Source organism: Chiloscyllium plagiosum, chromosome 1, assembly GCF_004010195.1.
Source record: "Chiloscyllium plagiosum isolate BGI_BamShark_2017 chromosome 1, ASM401019v2, whole genome shotgun sequence".
In the NCBI taxonomy this organism is placed as follows: Eukaryota; Metazoa; Chordata; class Chondrichthyes; order Orectolobiformes; family Hemiscylliidae; genus Chiloscyllium; species Chiloscyllium plagiosum.
The window spans coordinates 140,103,663-140,117,844 of record NC_057710.1 but is presented as its reverse complement, the minus strand read 5'-3'; the positions used below and the strand labels follow the sequence as shown (position 1 = coordinate 140,117,844).

Below are 14,182 nucleotides of genomic sequence, written 5' to 3'. Positions count from 1 at the left end.
CAGAGGGTGGTACTTGTATGGAATGAGCTGCCAGAGGATGTGGTGGAGGCTGGTACAATTGCAACATTTAAGAGGCATTTGGATGGGTATATGAATAGGAAGGGCTTGGAGGGATATGGGCCGGGTGCTGGCAGGTGGGACTAGATTGGGTTGGGATATCTGGTAGGCATGGACGGGTTGGACCGAAGGGTCTGTTTCCGTGCTGTACATCCCTATGACTCAGTTTAGCTTCATTTGACAAACAAATGCAGCATGGGATTGAGAACAGAATGAAGGCAAGAACCTAATGTTTTAGAATGACAGCTATAAGGACGTCTGTTTAGTTTCAAATCCAGACTTCCAAGGTGAAACATGATAGAGATAGTATACACTCAGGCTCGTTGGCACTTATCAAGAAATCCTAGCCATGGCTGTGTCCTTGTGTTGGTGTATTAGAAGTATAGCAATTGACTAAAGGTAACCTTTATATTAGATTTAACTTTGTAACATGGGTTTACATTTATAAATCTAAAATTCTGTAAACAACTTGTAGAGATTAGTATTTTCTGTATTGATTTTGACTATTAAAAGTCAAAGGTAACAACAAAGTCCCATCTGTTTCAGAAGTGTGTAATAACATTTCTGAACACATTGATTAGAAAATAGCTACAAACACAGCAAAAGAAAAAGTCAAACAAATGACGAATGAATAGTCAGTGTTGATTTAATAGGAACTTTACCAATTAAGCAAATATTGAGACATCAACTCAAGAATATAAATCTTTAAGTGGTGACTACAAATCCCTCTCATTTTCTTTAGCAAAGAGCTAAAGAACATTTCAAACTATTCTCTTACCTTCGTAAAGTGAGATTAATAAAATGTAATGAAGGCGGTGGCCCCATGGATAACTGACAAATTAAGAAACCAATCAGGAGATAGTGGGTGGTGATTTCAGTCAAGGTCCATCATCCTTAAGAGCCAGAGATTAGTCACATGCTCCTTATACCAATTACCATACGCCAAGGCTAGCCTAGGCCATATGAACGTAATGACGTAATTGATCACGCTGCAAGTTGTGCCATGGAAAGCGCTGACAAACACCATCTTTCAGTGACCAAGGAACATGTAAGAAGTTTAATGTCCTCAAAGCATTGGAGAGAGGCAGAGACCCAATGTTGAGTTGTGCACCAAGATGAACCAGAAAGCATGAACCATGACACACATGTAAAGCCACTGCCCTGCTTTAATAGGTCTTATTTATAACCAAAGTGAAGTTTCTTGAGCTATTGCACGAGACTGTTTGTAATTGCTTTAATGGTTAAAGTCTCAAGTGAACAAATTAATCTTGGTATGAGAGGTTAAATTATAAGATCTCCAAAACTTCTAAAATTGGTGATCTCGACACGATCAAGACTGATTGAGAATGTCTGGTGTCATAAAAGGAGCTTGGTGAATGTGTATGGCCAACAGTGCCATCAAGAAGGGGAAGTCTAATGATCGTGGGATCATTGTGAACCCCCTGTGATTCAGACACTATTGTTACAAAGGGTATTTAAAACAGTTTCTTCTCTCTACCATTGATGTTGGACAAGGTGTCCAGCAAAGATGTCCAAACACTGCCTGTAGCAGTCTGGAGGAAGGGGGAGCAGGGCATGTTTAAAGAGATAGTTGCATTTGTCCAAATTGGTTTGGATGACAAACTTAGAAGCTGAGAAAGTAGTGAGCTTCTAGGCTTATGAAGCATACCACTATGCTCAGAAAGTGATCAAATTTGTGAAAAAGAATCAAGAGATGGGTGAATAACTTGGAAAAAAAAACAATTGCAGTGGAAAAGTCAGGAGAAAAATTGTTTAAAAAGACAAATTCATACTTTAGAGACAGGGTGCTACAAATTCTGCAAGGTGGGCGGCACTGCTGCCTCACAGCGCCAGGGACCCAGGTTCAATTCCCATCTCGGGCAACTGTCTGCGGAGTTTGTACATTCTCCTTGTATCTGCGTGGGTTTCCTCCGGGTGCTCTGGTTTCCTCCCACAGTCCAAAGATGTGCAGGTCAGGTGAATTGGCCATGCTAAACTGCCCATAGTGTAGGGTGCATTAGTCAGGGGGAATGGGTCTGGGTGGGTTACTCTTCAGAAGATCGGTGTGGACTTGTTGGGCCAAAGGGCCTGTTTCCATACTGTAAATAATCTAATTTAATCTAATTTTATGTAAGGTAAGATGATAACTGAGGGGGTCTTGATATCAAAGAAAGAGAAACACTTCAACAATCTCCCAGAGAAGTAGATCATTCTCTGTGTAAATTTATGATGTTAGAAAAAATATTGGGAAATCCAATGGACAACTGGTATTAGTCACAGCAGAGATGAGTGTGGGAAAGCTCTCCTGTCGTGACTTCAGCTGACAATGATTTTAGTCACAAATGTAAAACATTCTGTACTTCTCACTTCAACTACAACCAAAGGTTGGGTATAGAAATAAAATCTGAGACTAAAATAAAGTGTTAAGAAGACAGCTTTGTTGTATGAAAAGAAAACTAAAGAACTTGTGTATGAGAATAAGAAGTTTTTTGTTTCATTTTGTCAGGGCAATAAATGGTGTGTTTGAATATGAACTAAATATCAACCCTCTGTGGGCTTGTATTTGCTTTTGTTCCTTGGTTGTTACATTCTATGTATTGGTTGAGGTTTTAAATTTATTAACTCATCTTGATCTCCCTGGACATCAAGACTCAAGGATAAAAAAGGTGGCAAAAAAAGGCATATAGTATTCTTACCTTAATGCTGCGATTGATGAAGGTAAGAGTTGGCAAGTCTTATTGCAGTTGTAGAAAACTTAGGCCACATTTGGAGTATTGTGTGTAGTTCACCATGCTATAGGAAGTATGTGAAGGCTTTGGAGATGATGCAAAAGAGGTTTGCCAGGACGTTGCCTGGATTTAAGTGGAACAGCTACAACTGTTAGACAAACAGTTTTTTTTTAAAACTAGAGGTTGAGGGACAAACTGATGAAAGTGTATAAAGTTATGAGAGGCGTTGATAGGGTGTATACACAGGGCTCGTTTCCCAGGTTGGAAATGTCAAATACTAGAAGGCACAGGTTTAAAGCGAGAGTGAGAAAGATGAAAGGATATGTGCAAAGCAAGTTTTCTTTTTAAAAGCAGAGTGTGATAGGTGCCTGGAACACGCTACCAGGGGAGGTGATAGGAGGAAATACGATAAACGTTTTAACAGACATTTAGATAGACACATGAACAGGTGGGGAATAATGGAATATGAACGATGCGCAGGCAGACAGGATTAGTTTAGAATGGCATTATGGTTGGCACAGACACATAGGCTAAAAGGCCTGTACTGTTCTATGATACATTTTGAAGTCTGAGTTTATAACTTATTGAAGTTCATACTTTTGGCACGCATGGAGATATTAAAGTGTAGATATGATTGTGGAGTGTGCCTGTGGCAGCTTAAAAGCATATGAAGTCAAGTTGCAGATCTAGGTGGGGTGTGTAGCATTTGGATTTTATTGTGCCAGTCTGACTCTCTCAGATAAAACAGAGTTACAGTGTAAATTATTTTTAAAACGAAAAGAAAATGCAGCAACTTTAAAACCATCTCCTAAACTTGTGACCTCTACCATTTAGGAGGAGGACAGCAGGCACATGGGAGCACACAACCTTCAGATTTCCCTCTTCCCACAAGCTAAAAAACCAGCCTCTCTGGAACAATATCACTGTTCTTTCATCATTGCTGGATAAAAATCGAGCAATCCCACCCAACTGCATTGTGGAATACTTATGCCACAGGGAAGGCAGTTTTTAGATGGGCAATAAATGCTGTGAACCACATGCCATGAACAATTTTCTTTTAAGCAAGGGGACAAGCTTTCCAATTATTACACAGCACCGTCGGTTCAGCAGAACTCACCTCCAACAACACCAACGCCCACACTACTCCTCCTGGTGTTCATTGGGGCGACGTGAACCCACTCATTTGCTTTAACATTGTATACCTCAACAGAAGATAAACCTGCAAAATTGAGAACAGATCGTTCAATCTCACGCACAATATCAAACTGATAGCAACAAATAGGTATGATAAACAATGAATGCATAGAAACCCATACAGCTAATTACAATCTGCAAATAACAGACCTAATCCATGCATGGTGAGTTGTGAAAGAGAATTTAATTTTATTCTTTTTCAGCATGCAGTCATGAAAATGTCTGGATCATAAGATCACAACAATCCTGACAAATATGGCATTTTAAACTTTTTTTAAAAAAAGTGTCGATCCACTCCTTGCCTCATTTCTCTTTTTTCACCATTTGCTCTAACTTATCTTGAAGGAGTTATGAACATACATAGAATTAAGAGTTCTAGGGCACAGCAGCACCTTCTTCCCCCCTCCCCCACCACCATCCCCCAACTTCAAGTGGCTCTTTTTCATGTGTAAGCCTAGAAAATGAGTATCAGCATGCAATTTGAGGGGTCACAGCCCAATTCTGCCTTTAACAGATATTCATGCTTGTGCATTTGCTAGCAGGGTTTCATTATTTAGCAGAAACTCAGACCAAGTTCTCTTGCTCAGAGACCATCTGAGAAAAGTTAGCTCAATAGCTTTTCACGTCTTTAGGCTTCTAAGTAAACTTACCATCTGGGAAAAATGCCTGTCTGCCATGCTGCCTCTGGTGTCCTTCAACTTATCACAGTCACATGATCAGAGGTCAAGTTGAGTAAAACACACACTTTTGGCAGAAGTCATTTTATCCATCAAATGGACCATAGTGCAAGGTGCCTGCTTTTATTCTCTTCTTAGCTACGTTCATCTTTTTATATATATTAAGCGGATTTTTCAATTTGACACTGTTACTTACCTTCTACTAGATTTCTATTTCTGACTTCCTGCATGATCTCTCAATTGTTGTCAGGTCTTTCCATTTCTCCCACCAAATACTCCCACCTCCAACACTAACTCATTTCATCGCCAGCCTACATTAGGTTGATCAAGAGGTGCAGGTATACATATGGTACCTGTTATGATACCAAGACACCCACCCCCACTACTAATCATCATTCTATTTTAATCATTTTATATTTACTGCAAATTACTAATATACTCAAATTAAATGTCATAAACTTTGCCAAGCAATTTATACCAAGTAACAGCGACAGAGCCAAGTGGGGAGTATGCTTGCTATTGGGTCCTTTCAGACTTTAGTAAGGATGCATTATAAAAGTAGCAAAATAAATGGATGATTTACATTGACAGTAAATAGAATATTTGCATTGTTGGTACTAAGTTACATATTTCAGATGGTTGGTAAATTTTACAAATGATTTGGGAGTGCAATTTGATGGCATAAATATTTTTTAAACATATTATGAAAATGTAAAGGATTTTATATAACAGAATCTTATCACCTTCGGTTAGGAACAGAATAACGTTTGGGGCCCCTTTCAGATGGCTTCAGAGGTCCGCCGATCTGCTCAGTCTCCTGAAGGTAGCCAAGTAAAAGCTGCCAATGGACTGGGTGCTAAGTGGCTGCCTTCAGAAGCCCCATTTAATTAGGGGTCCTTAATGAAGGATGCTCTGAAGATTACAAAAGGGAAATCAGCATTTACACAGTTTTCAGGCCATCACAGTGAGGATCAAACCCCACTCCACCGGGATGATATGCTGCCACACCAGTGACCCTCAAGCATTCAGAATGAAGGCAGACCTTGCTGGTTCCTCACTCTGCTGTGCCAGGAGGCAACCTTCAGACGTTTGCCAGGCTTTGGCATCAGCCAGTTTGCTCATAAAAAGGCACTTCTTGTTCACAATTAGCTACCAGCTATTACAAGATGAAGGTTGATGCCTTCCAGACCCTGACCCAAGCAAGATTGCTCAGAAACCAAAGCGCATTGACAAAATTATATTAACGTAGTGCTTTCAATGTAATAAAGCATCCCAAGGTGTTGTGGGGCCTGGGATTACAAAAATAGGAGGCATAAGACCATGGACAGCTTTGACAACAAGAATTTGAATTCAAGGGATTGCTTGACCATGGGCCAATATAGATTAGTAAGCACAGGGTTATTGATGAATGGGACTTGGTATGAATTAAAGCAAGGACATCTGTTCTGAATGACCTCAGGTTAATTTATTGTAGAATGTGGGAGATCAGTTAAGTGTGTTTTGAAATTGTTGAAATTAGAGGTAACAAAGGCATGAATGAGGGTTGAAGAAATATTTGAGCTGAGACAAGACAAAAGAAAGTCAGGTGTGATCAGAAGATCATAATATGATCAAACATGACACCAAGAATACAAACAGACTGATTTAATCTCAAAGCATTGCCAGAGAAAGGGATTGAATCAGTAGCTACAGAATGGATCGTTAAGCAGGATTCTGAAAACCATGCTCTGAAAGTTTCACAGTTTAGCATCACAAGAGTTTGAGTGTACCTGCAGCTGTGCATTTGATTTCAAGATGGTATGTTACCTCCCAATTGTCAGGGAGGAAGATCTTACAAAGTGGCTGCAAGGCATTCATTTGGGGGACGATGAATAGCTGCAGTGCATGGTACATATTGGTACCAAGAACATTGTGGACCAATTGTGCTGCAAGGGACGAAACAAAAATCAGTGATGTCATTGTGAATCAGCTTAGTGATTGTTTAAGTGTTTTGCTTGGTAATCTTTCAAAACTTGTGTAATTTATTAGTATACTAGTAGGATGGTATGCTTAAGGCATGCTAGATCAGTTCAGCCAAGCGAAACATCCAGCCTACGGCACATGGGGTTGGGGGTGGTGTGGACACTTCACATGTCCTACATGAAAACATGTACAAGACGTGTTACCAGCTGCCAAAACTTTAGCTCTGTATTTTGGAACTCAAGCAATGGCTAGAGTTACCACGGTGATAGGTTTCAAAAGGTGATCACATGGCAGGTTAAAGGCACAGTATCATGAAGGTCATGAAGCAGTCCAGAGTCCACCTCACTCACTAACCTGTTTTCCATTTTGCATTAATGACAGATGAAATTCAATGCAAGGTAGTGAGGACTGATGCATTTTGGAAGGAAGAACACAGGCAGACAATAAACCTACAGGGTATAATTCTCAAGGGAGTCCAGGAGCAGAGGAACCTGGGAATATAAGTGTATAGATCACTGAAAGAATCAGAACAGATAAAGAACGCAGGTCCTAAAGCATACAGTATCCTGAGCTTTATTAGCAGGGACATAGCGTACAAGAGCAAGGTGTTGTTGGTGAATTTCTATTAGACAATGGTTACAATGTTGTGGACAGTTCTGGGCAACATATCCAGGAGGGATGTGATTGTGTTGGACAGAGCGCAAAGGAGGTTTACAAGATTGGTTGCGGGGCTGAGAAACTTGGAGAGTAAAAGGCTAGGAGGAGGTCTGAGAAAAGTTTTCAAGGGTAGAAAGGTAATTTGTGAAGGGTAGGTCGTGCCTCACAAACCTTATTGAGTTATTTGAGAAGGTGACCAAACAGTGGATGAGGGTAAAGCAGTTGATGAGGTATATATGGATTTCAGTAAGGCGTTTGATAAGGTTCCCCACAGTAGGCTATTGCTCAAAATACGGAGGCATGGGATTGAGGGTGATTTAGTGGTTTGGTTCAGAAATTGGCTGGCTGAAAGAAAACAGAGGGCGGTGGTTGATGTGAATTACTAATCCTGGAGTTCATTTACAAGTGCTGTACCGCAAGGATCTGTTTTGGGTCCACTACTGTTTATTATTTTTATAAAGACCTGGATGAGGGCATAGAAGGATGGGTTAGTAAATCTGCGGATGACTCTAAGGTCGGTAGAGTTGTGGATAGTGACGAAGGATGTTGTAGGTTACAGAGGGCCGAGAGGTGGCAATTGGAGTTTAATGTGGAGAAGTGTGAGGTGATTCACCTTGGAAGGAGAAACAGGAATGCAGAATGCTAGGCTAATGGTAAAAATCTTGGTAGTGTAGATGAGCAGAGGGATCTCAATGTCCATGTACATAGATCCCTGAAAGTTGCCACCCAGGTTGATAGAGTTGTTAAGGTGGCATACGGTATGTTAGCTTTTATTGGTAGAGGAATGAAGTTTCGTAACCATGAGGTCATGCTGCAGCTGTACAAAACTCTGGTCCGGCCACACTTGGAGTATTGTGTACAGTTCTGGTCACCGTATTATAGGAAGGATGTGGAAGCTTTGGAAAGGGTTTAGAGGAGGTTTACTAGGATGTTGCATGGTATGGAGGGAAGGTCTTATGAGGAAAGGCTGAGGACCTTGAGGCTGTTTTCATTAGAGAGAAGGTTGAGATGTGACTTAATTGAGATGTATAAGATAATCAGAGGGTTAGATAGGGTGCACAGTGAGAGCCTTTTTCCTCGGATGGCGAAGGCCAGCAAAAGGGTAAATTGAGGGGTGATAGATACAGGACAAATGTCAGAGGTAGTTTCTTTACTCAGTAGTAGGGGAGTGGAATGTACTGCCTGCAACAGTAATAGACTTGCCAGCCTTAAGGGCATTTAAATAGTCATTGGATAGGCATATGGATGAGAATGGAATACTGTAGGTTAGGTGGGCTTCAGATTGGTTTCACAGGTCAGTACAACATCAAGGGCAGAAGGGCCTGTACTGCGGTGTAATGTTCTAAAATCATGGGGAGGCTGGATAGAGTGGCCACAGTTTAAATTGCTTTGCAACAGGAGTAAAAATGTTGCAAGAAAAAAAACGTTTTCACACAACAGGTGGTTTGGTTCGAGAATGCACTGACTGAAGTCTGGTGGAGGTAGGCTCATTCGATGCATTCAAGAGGGCATGAGATAAGTATTCAAATGTAAACAATATGTGAAGGTATAAAGACAAGGCAGGACAATGCCAAAGTCATCATGCTAATTTGAGAACACAGTCTGGACAAAATGGGCCAAATGGCAAACAAACCAGGCATGCAAGTGACATGTAAGAGTGTATGAGAGTAAGTGTAGGTGTAATGTGCAAAGGTAAGAAGTTTTCTACGGGAACTTACAAGAGTTAAAGTGTACCTGCAGCTGTGCATTTAATTTCAAGATAGTATGTTATCTCGCTATTGTCAGGGCGAAAGATCTCTCAAAGTGGCTGCAGGGCATTCATTTAGGGATCAATGAATAGCTGCAGTGCATGATACATATTGGTACCAAGAACATTGGTGGAAAGAGAGATGAGATCCTGAAAGCAGAGATTATGAATCTCGGAAAGGAGGTTGAAAATTAGGACCTCTAAGGCAGTGACCTCAGGTGGCGAGGCTGGGGTTGGTCTGGGTGGGATGCTCATCAGAGGGTCAGTGTGGACTTGATGGGCTGAATGCCTGCTTCCATACTGGATGGGTCCTATGGTACCATTACAAAAACATAGGGTATAGGGTGACCTAAGATAGAAACTGATTATTCAAGGATATCCAACATATAGGAAGGCACTAAGAAGTGACAAAGGAGGGGGAGTAATGCTGATATTAACAGATGGAAATATATCTTCTCTTTTAATTTGATGAACAGTTGGGTGGAGCTACAAAAAAAGCAAGGGACAACAAACATTGGTGCAGATTGTTTATAGGCCAGAGTATAGTGGTAATGTCAGGTATGTGATGCAGTAAGTATGGATATCTACATACGATCAGTGGAGATTTAATAATCCCCAATACTGGGGAGGATGAATTCCTGGGAAGTTAACAACTGGTTTTCTACAGCAGTGTGTTAAGGAATGAACTAGGATCTGACTACTGCAGATTTATTATCATACAATGAAAATTGTAAATTAATAGCATTGTTGCACAAAAACCTTCAGGGAAGGGTGACCATGATATAACATCCTCCAAATTAGAAAATGATATAATTCAAACTGAAACTAGGATCTTAAAGTGTAAACTAAGGAAATGATAAAGGCATAAGGAACAAGTTAGCTATGGTAGACAGGGAGGATACATCAAAGACAGGCAACAGTTAGTACTCAAGGAATTAACACATGGTTTACAATAAACATACATAGATTTAAAAGTACCAAAAACCCCAACAAGAAAAATAGGAGTGTCACAGTGGCGCAGTGGTTAGCAGCGTTCGATTCCAGCCTCAGGCAACTGTCTGTGTGGAGTTTGGACATTCTCCCTGTGTCTGCGTGGGTTTCCTCCAAGTGCTCCAGTTTCCTGCCACGATCCAAAGGTGTGCAGGTTTAGGTGGATTGGCCATGCTAAATTGACTATATAGTGTCCAGGGATGTGCAGGCTAGGTGGATTAGCCATGGGAATTGCAAGGTTACAGGGATAGGGTAGTGGGGTGGGTCTGGGTGGAAAGCTCTTCAGAGGGACAGCGTGGACTCAAATGGCCTACTTCCACACTGTCAGGATTCTACAAAACCAACTACGGTTAACAAGGAAAGTTAAAGATCTATTAGATCTTTTTCCTGTCCAGGAGCAGCGGGAGACAGAGCGGAGGTAACATTGGAGACAAGGTGGTTGCCGGGAAGGTAAGGACTTAGTATAAATTTTGGCAATGGCTAAACCAGAGATACTACACGTGTAGAATCTCCCTCCCGTTCACCCTCCTCTAACCAGAAGAAAAAAGACTCTAAGGTCAGGTTTCTTTTCTTCCATATATTTAAGTGCATTGCTTGGTATTACTTAGTTGAGTTAAAGCCAAGGCTTACAATGGCAGGGGGACCTCAGACCCGTGACATGTGCCTCTTGCTTGATGTGGGAGCTCAGGGAAGTTGCTGACATTCCTGACTCTTAAACTTGTACGAAGTGTGTCCAGTGCAGCTCTTGTTTGACCGCATGATGGCTTTGAAGCTGCGGATGGACTCACTGTGGAGCATCCGCGATGCTGAGGTGGTCATGGATACCATGTTTAGTTAATTGGTCACACCGCAGGTTAGAGTCGCTGAGGGAGACAGTGAATGTGTGACCAACAGGCAGAGGAAGAGTAGGAAGGCACTGCAGGTGTACCCTGCGGTCATCTCCCTCCAAAACAGATAACGTTTTGGATACTTTTGGGGAAATGGCTCACCAGGGGAGGGCAGCAGTTGCCAGGATCATGGCACCGTGGCGGGCACTGCTGTTCAGACTGGCAGGAAAAAGAGTCATAGGGTCATAGTCATAGGGGATTCTATTGTAAGGTGAGTAGATAGGCAGTTCTATGGCCAAAAACGAGACTCCCGGATGGTATATTGCCTCCCAGGTGCTCGGGTCAGGGATGTCACCGGTCAGCTGCAAAGCATTCTAAAAGGGGAGGGTGAACAGCCAGTTGTCTTGGTGCATATAGGCACCAACGATATAAGTAAAAAACGAGATGAAGTCCTGAGAAGAATAATTCAGGGAGCTAGGAAAGAAGTTAAAGAGGAGGACCTCAAAGGTAGTGATCTTGGGATTGCTACCAGTGCCACATGCTAGCCAGGGTAGAAATGAAAGAATAGGCAGGATGAACATGTGGCTTCAGGGATGGTGTAGGAAGGAGGGGTTCAGATTTGTGGGACACAGGGACTGGCTCTGGGGAAGGTGGGACTAATACAAATTGGATAGTTTACACCTGAACCAGACTGGAACTAATGTCCCAGGGGGAGGTTTTGCTACTGCTGTTGGGGAGGTTTTAAACTAATGTGGCAGGGGGCTGGGAACCAGAAGAGAAGACTAGTAGATAGTGAGGTGGAAACTAAAGATGGTAAGGATCACAAAGTTAGCATTACCAAGGGGAAGAGTAGGCAGAGAGCAGATGAACGCAAAAGAACTGGCAGCCTGAAGTGCATATACTTTAATGCAGGCTAAAAGGGATCATGAAATACCCTTTAGGGAGAATCCCAAGGCCTTTTATTCTTATATAAGAAGCAAGAGGGTAACCAGAGAAAGGATAAAGGAAGGAAGATTGTGTCAAACCTGAGAAAATAGGTGAGATTCTCAAATGATTACTTTGCATCAGTGTTCACTGAGGAATGGGAAGTGATGAATGCTGAGATTAGAAATACAAGTTTGTTTACTCTGGATCATATGTTGACATAAGGAGGGAAGATATGTTGGGTAGGCTAAAGGATATGAAGGTGGACAAATTCCCAGGACCAGGTTGCTGAGGGAAGCAAGAGGGGAAATAGCTGGGACCCTGACAGATATCTTTGTAGCATCCTTAAACATAGGTGAGGTGCCAGAAGACTGGACAGTTGCTCATGGTGTCCCCCTGTACAAGGAGGGTAGTCGGGATATTCCAGGTAACTACAGGACCAGTGAGCCTGACGTCAGTGGCTGCAAAGTTGCTGGAGAAGGTACTGAGGGATAAACTCTACTTATATTTGGAAAAGAATGGGCTTTTCAGTAATAGGCAACATGGTTTTGTGTGGGGTAGATTGTGCCTTAGAGTTCTTCGAGGAAGTGACCAAGTTGATAGATGAAGGAAGGGCTATAGATGTCATATACATGGACTTTAGTAAGGCTTTTGAGCAAGTTCCACATGGTAAACTAATGGAGAAAATGAAGTCACATGGTGTGCAGAGTGTTCTAGCTAGGTGGATAAAGAACTGGTTGAGCAACAGGAGAAGGGAGTTGAAGGGAGTTTCTTGAAATGGAGAAGGGTGACCAGTGGGGCTCCACAGGGATCAGTGCTGGAGCCACTGTTGTTTGTGATATACATAAGTGATTTGGAAAAGGCCATTATTGGTATGATCAGTAAGTTTGCAGATGACACGAAGATTGGTGGAGTAGCAGAAAGCATAGGGGACAGTCAAAGAATACAGAAGAATACAGATAGACTGGAGAGTTGGACAGAGAAGTGGCAGGTGGAGTTCAATCCAGGCAAATGTGAGGTGATGCATTTTGGTGATAATTCTAGTGCGAACGACACTGTATAAGTATAGTTGATGAGCAGAGAGATCTGGGAATGCAGGTCCATTGTACCCTGAAGGTGGCTGCACAGGTGGATAGAGTGGTCAAGAAGGCACATGGTATGCTTGCCTTCATCGGACGGGGTATTGAGTATAGGAGCTAGCAGGTCATGTTAAAATTGTACAAGACTTTGGTTCGGCTGCATTTAAATACTGTGTACAGTTCTGGTCACTACATTACCAAAAGGATGTGGACACTTTGGAGAGGGTGCAGAGAAGGTTTACGAGGATATTGTCTGGTATGGAAGGTGCTAGCTATGAAGAGAGGTTGAATAGGTTAGCTTTGTTTTCATTAGAAAAAAAGGAGATAGTGGGGGGACCTGATTGAGGTCTACAAAATCATGAAGGGTATACACAGGGTAGACAGAGATAAGCTTTTTACCAAGATGAAGGATTCAATGGGCGGAAGTGAAGTCGGAGCGCAGAGGCTGTTGGGAAGGCGGGTGAGTGTTATTTAAGTAGGTATGTTCTAGGCCCCAGGTCCTACACAGTAGGGCCTCCCTCCCACCCTGAAGGGCTTATGCCCAAAACGTCGATTCTCCTGCTCCTTTGATGCTGCCTGACCCGCTACGCTTTTCCAGCAACACATTTTTCAGCTCCTCCCTCCCACCCTCCTCCTCTAACCTAAATTAATAGTCCACCGACTTGCAACAAAACACGGGGGTTGAGGGAAGTTTCTGTTGAGAAAAGAGCAAGTCGTTGGCTCAGGAATCTTCAACAAAAGTTGTGAGAAGTGATTATGCCACAGTTGAAGACATGACCGCCAAGCTGATTCAGTGTACTGCGTGCATGATGTGGGAGGTCACTGTACTTGATCCCAGCGCTCATTGAACTAGATCCCTGCAATCATTGTACTGGATCCCTCCGCTCATATAACTGTGGAAAGCGCGTACACATTCAGCTTCTGACAGAGCATACTGCAGCACTGAAGAAAGAACTAGATGACCTCAGGCTCAAATGAGAGAACGAGATCTTTCTGGACAGGACCTTCAGCGAGGTTATTACACCGAGCACACCAGAAGAGAGTAGAAGGGAGAAGACGATGAGGAAGGCAGAGATGAGACAAGTGCAAGAGACCCCGGAAGAACTACCTGTCAGGAACAGGTTCAAACTCTTGGAAACTGTAGAGACAGATGTCACTGCCAGTCCGTGAGGCGGTCAGGTCTGCCAATCAGACACTGGTGTGGAGGCAGAGACGAAAAGTCAGACATCACACAGAGCCATGGTAATAGGGGACTCCATAGTGAGAGGGACTGAAAGGAGTTTCTGCGGCAACAGGCGGGATTTGAGGATGGTGTGTTGCCTACCTGGTGCCAGGATTA

The 14,182-nt window shown here is 42.5% G+C and overlaps 1 protein-coding gene across 2 annotated transcripts in view; it reads right to left on the bottom strand.

Moving 5' to 3' along the window:
* The window catches only part of klhl2 (kelch-like family member 2), a 147,828-nt gene that overhangs the window by 12,128 nt on the left and 121,518 nt on the right, over window positions 1-14,182 (bottom strand). For both annotated transcript variants that reach the window (XM_043698470.1, XM_043698465.1), the window contains one exon: window positions 3,904-4,005. In XM_043698470.1, the coding sequence (XP_043554405.1) occupies window positions 3,904-4,005 (102 nt within the window). The remainder of the gene's footprint in view (window positions 1-3,903; window positions 4,006-14,182) is intronic.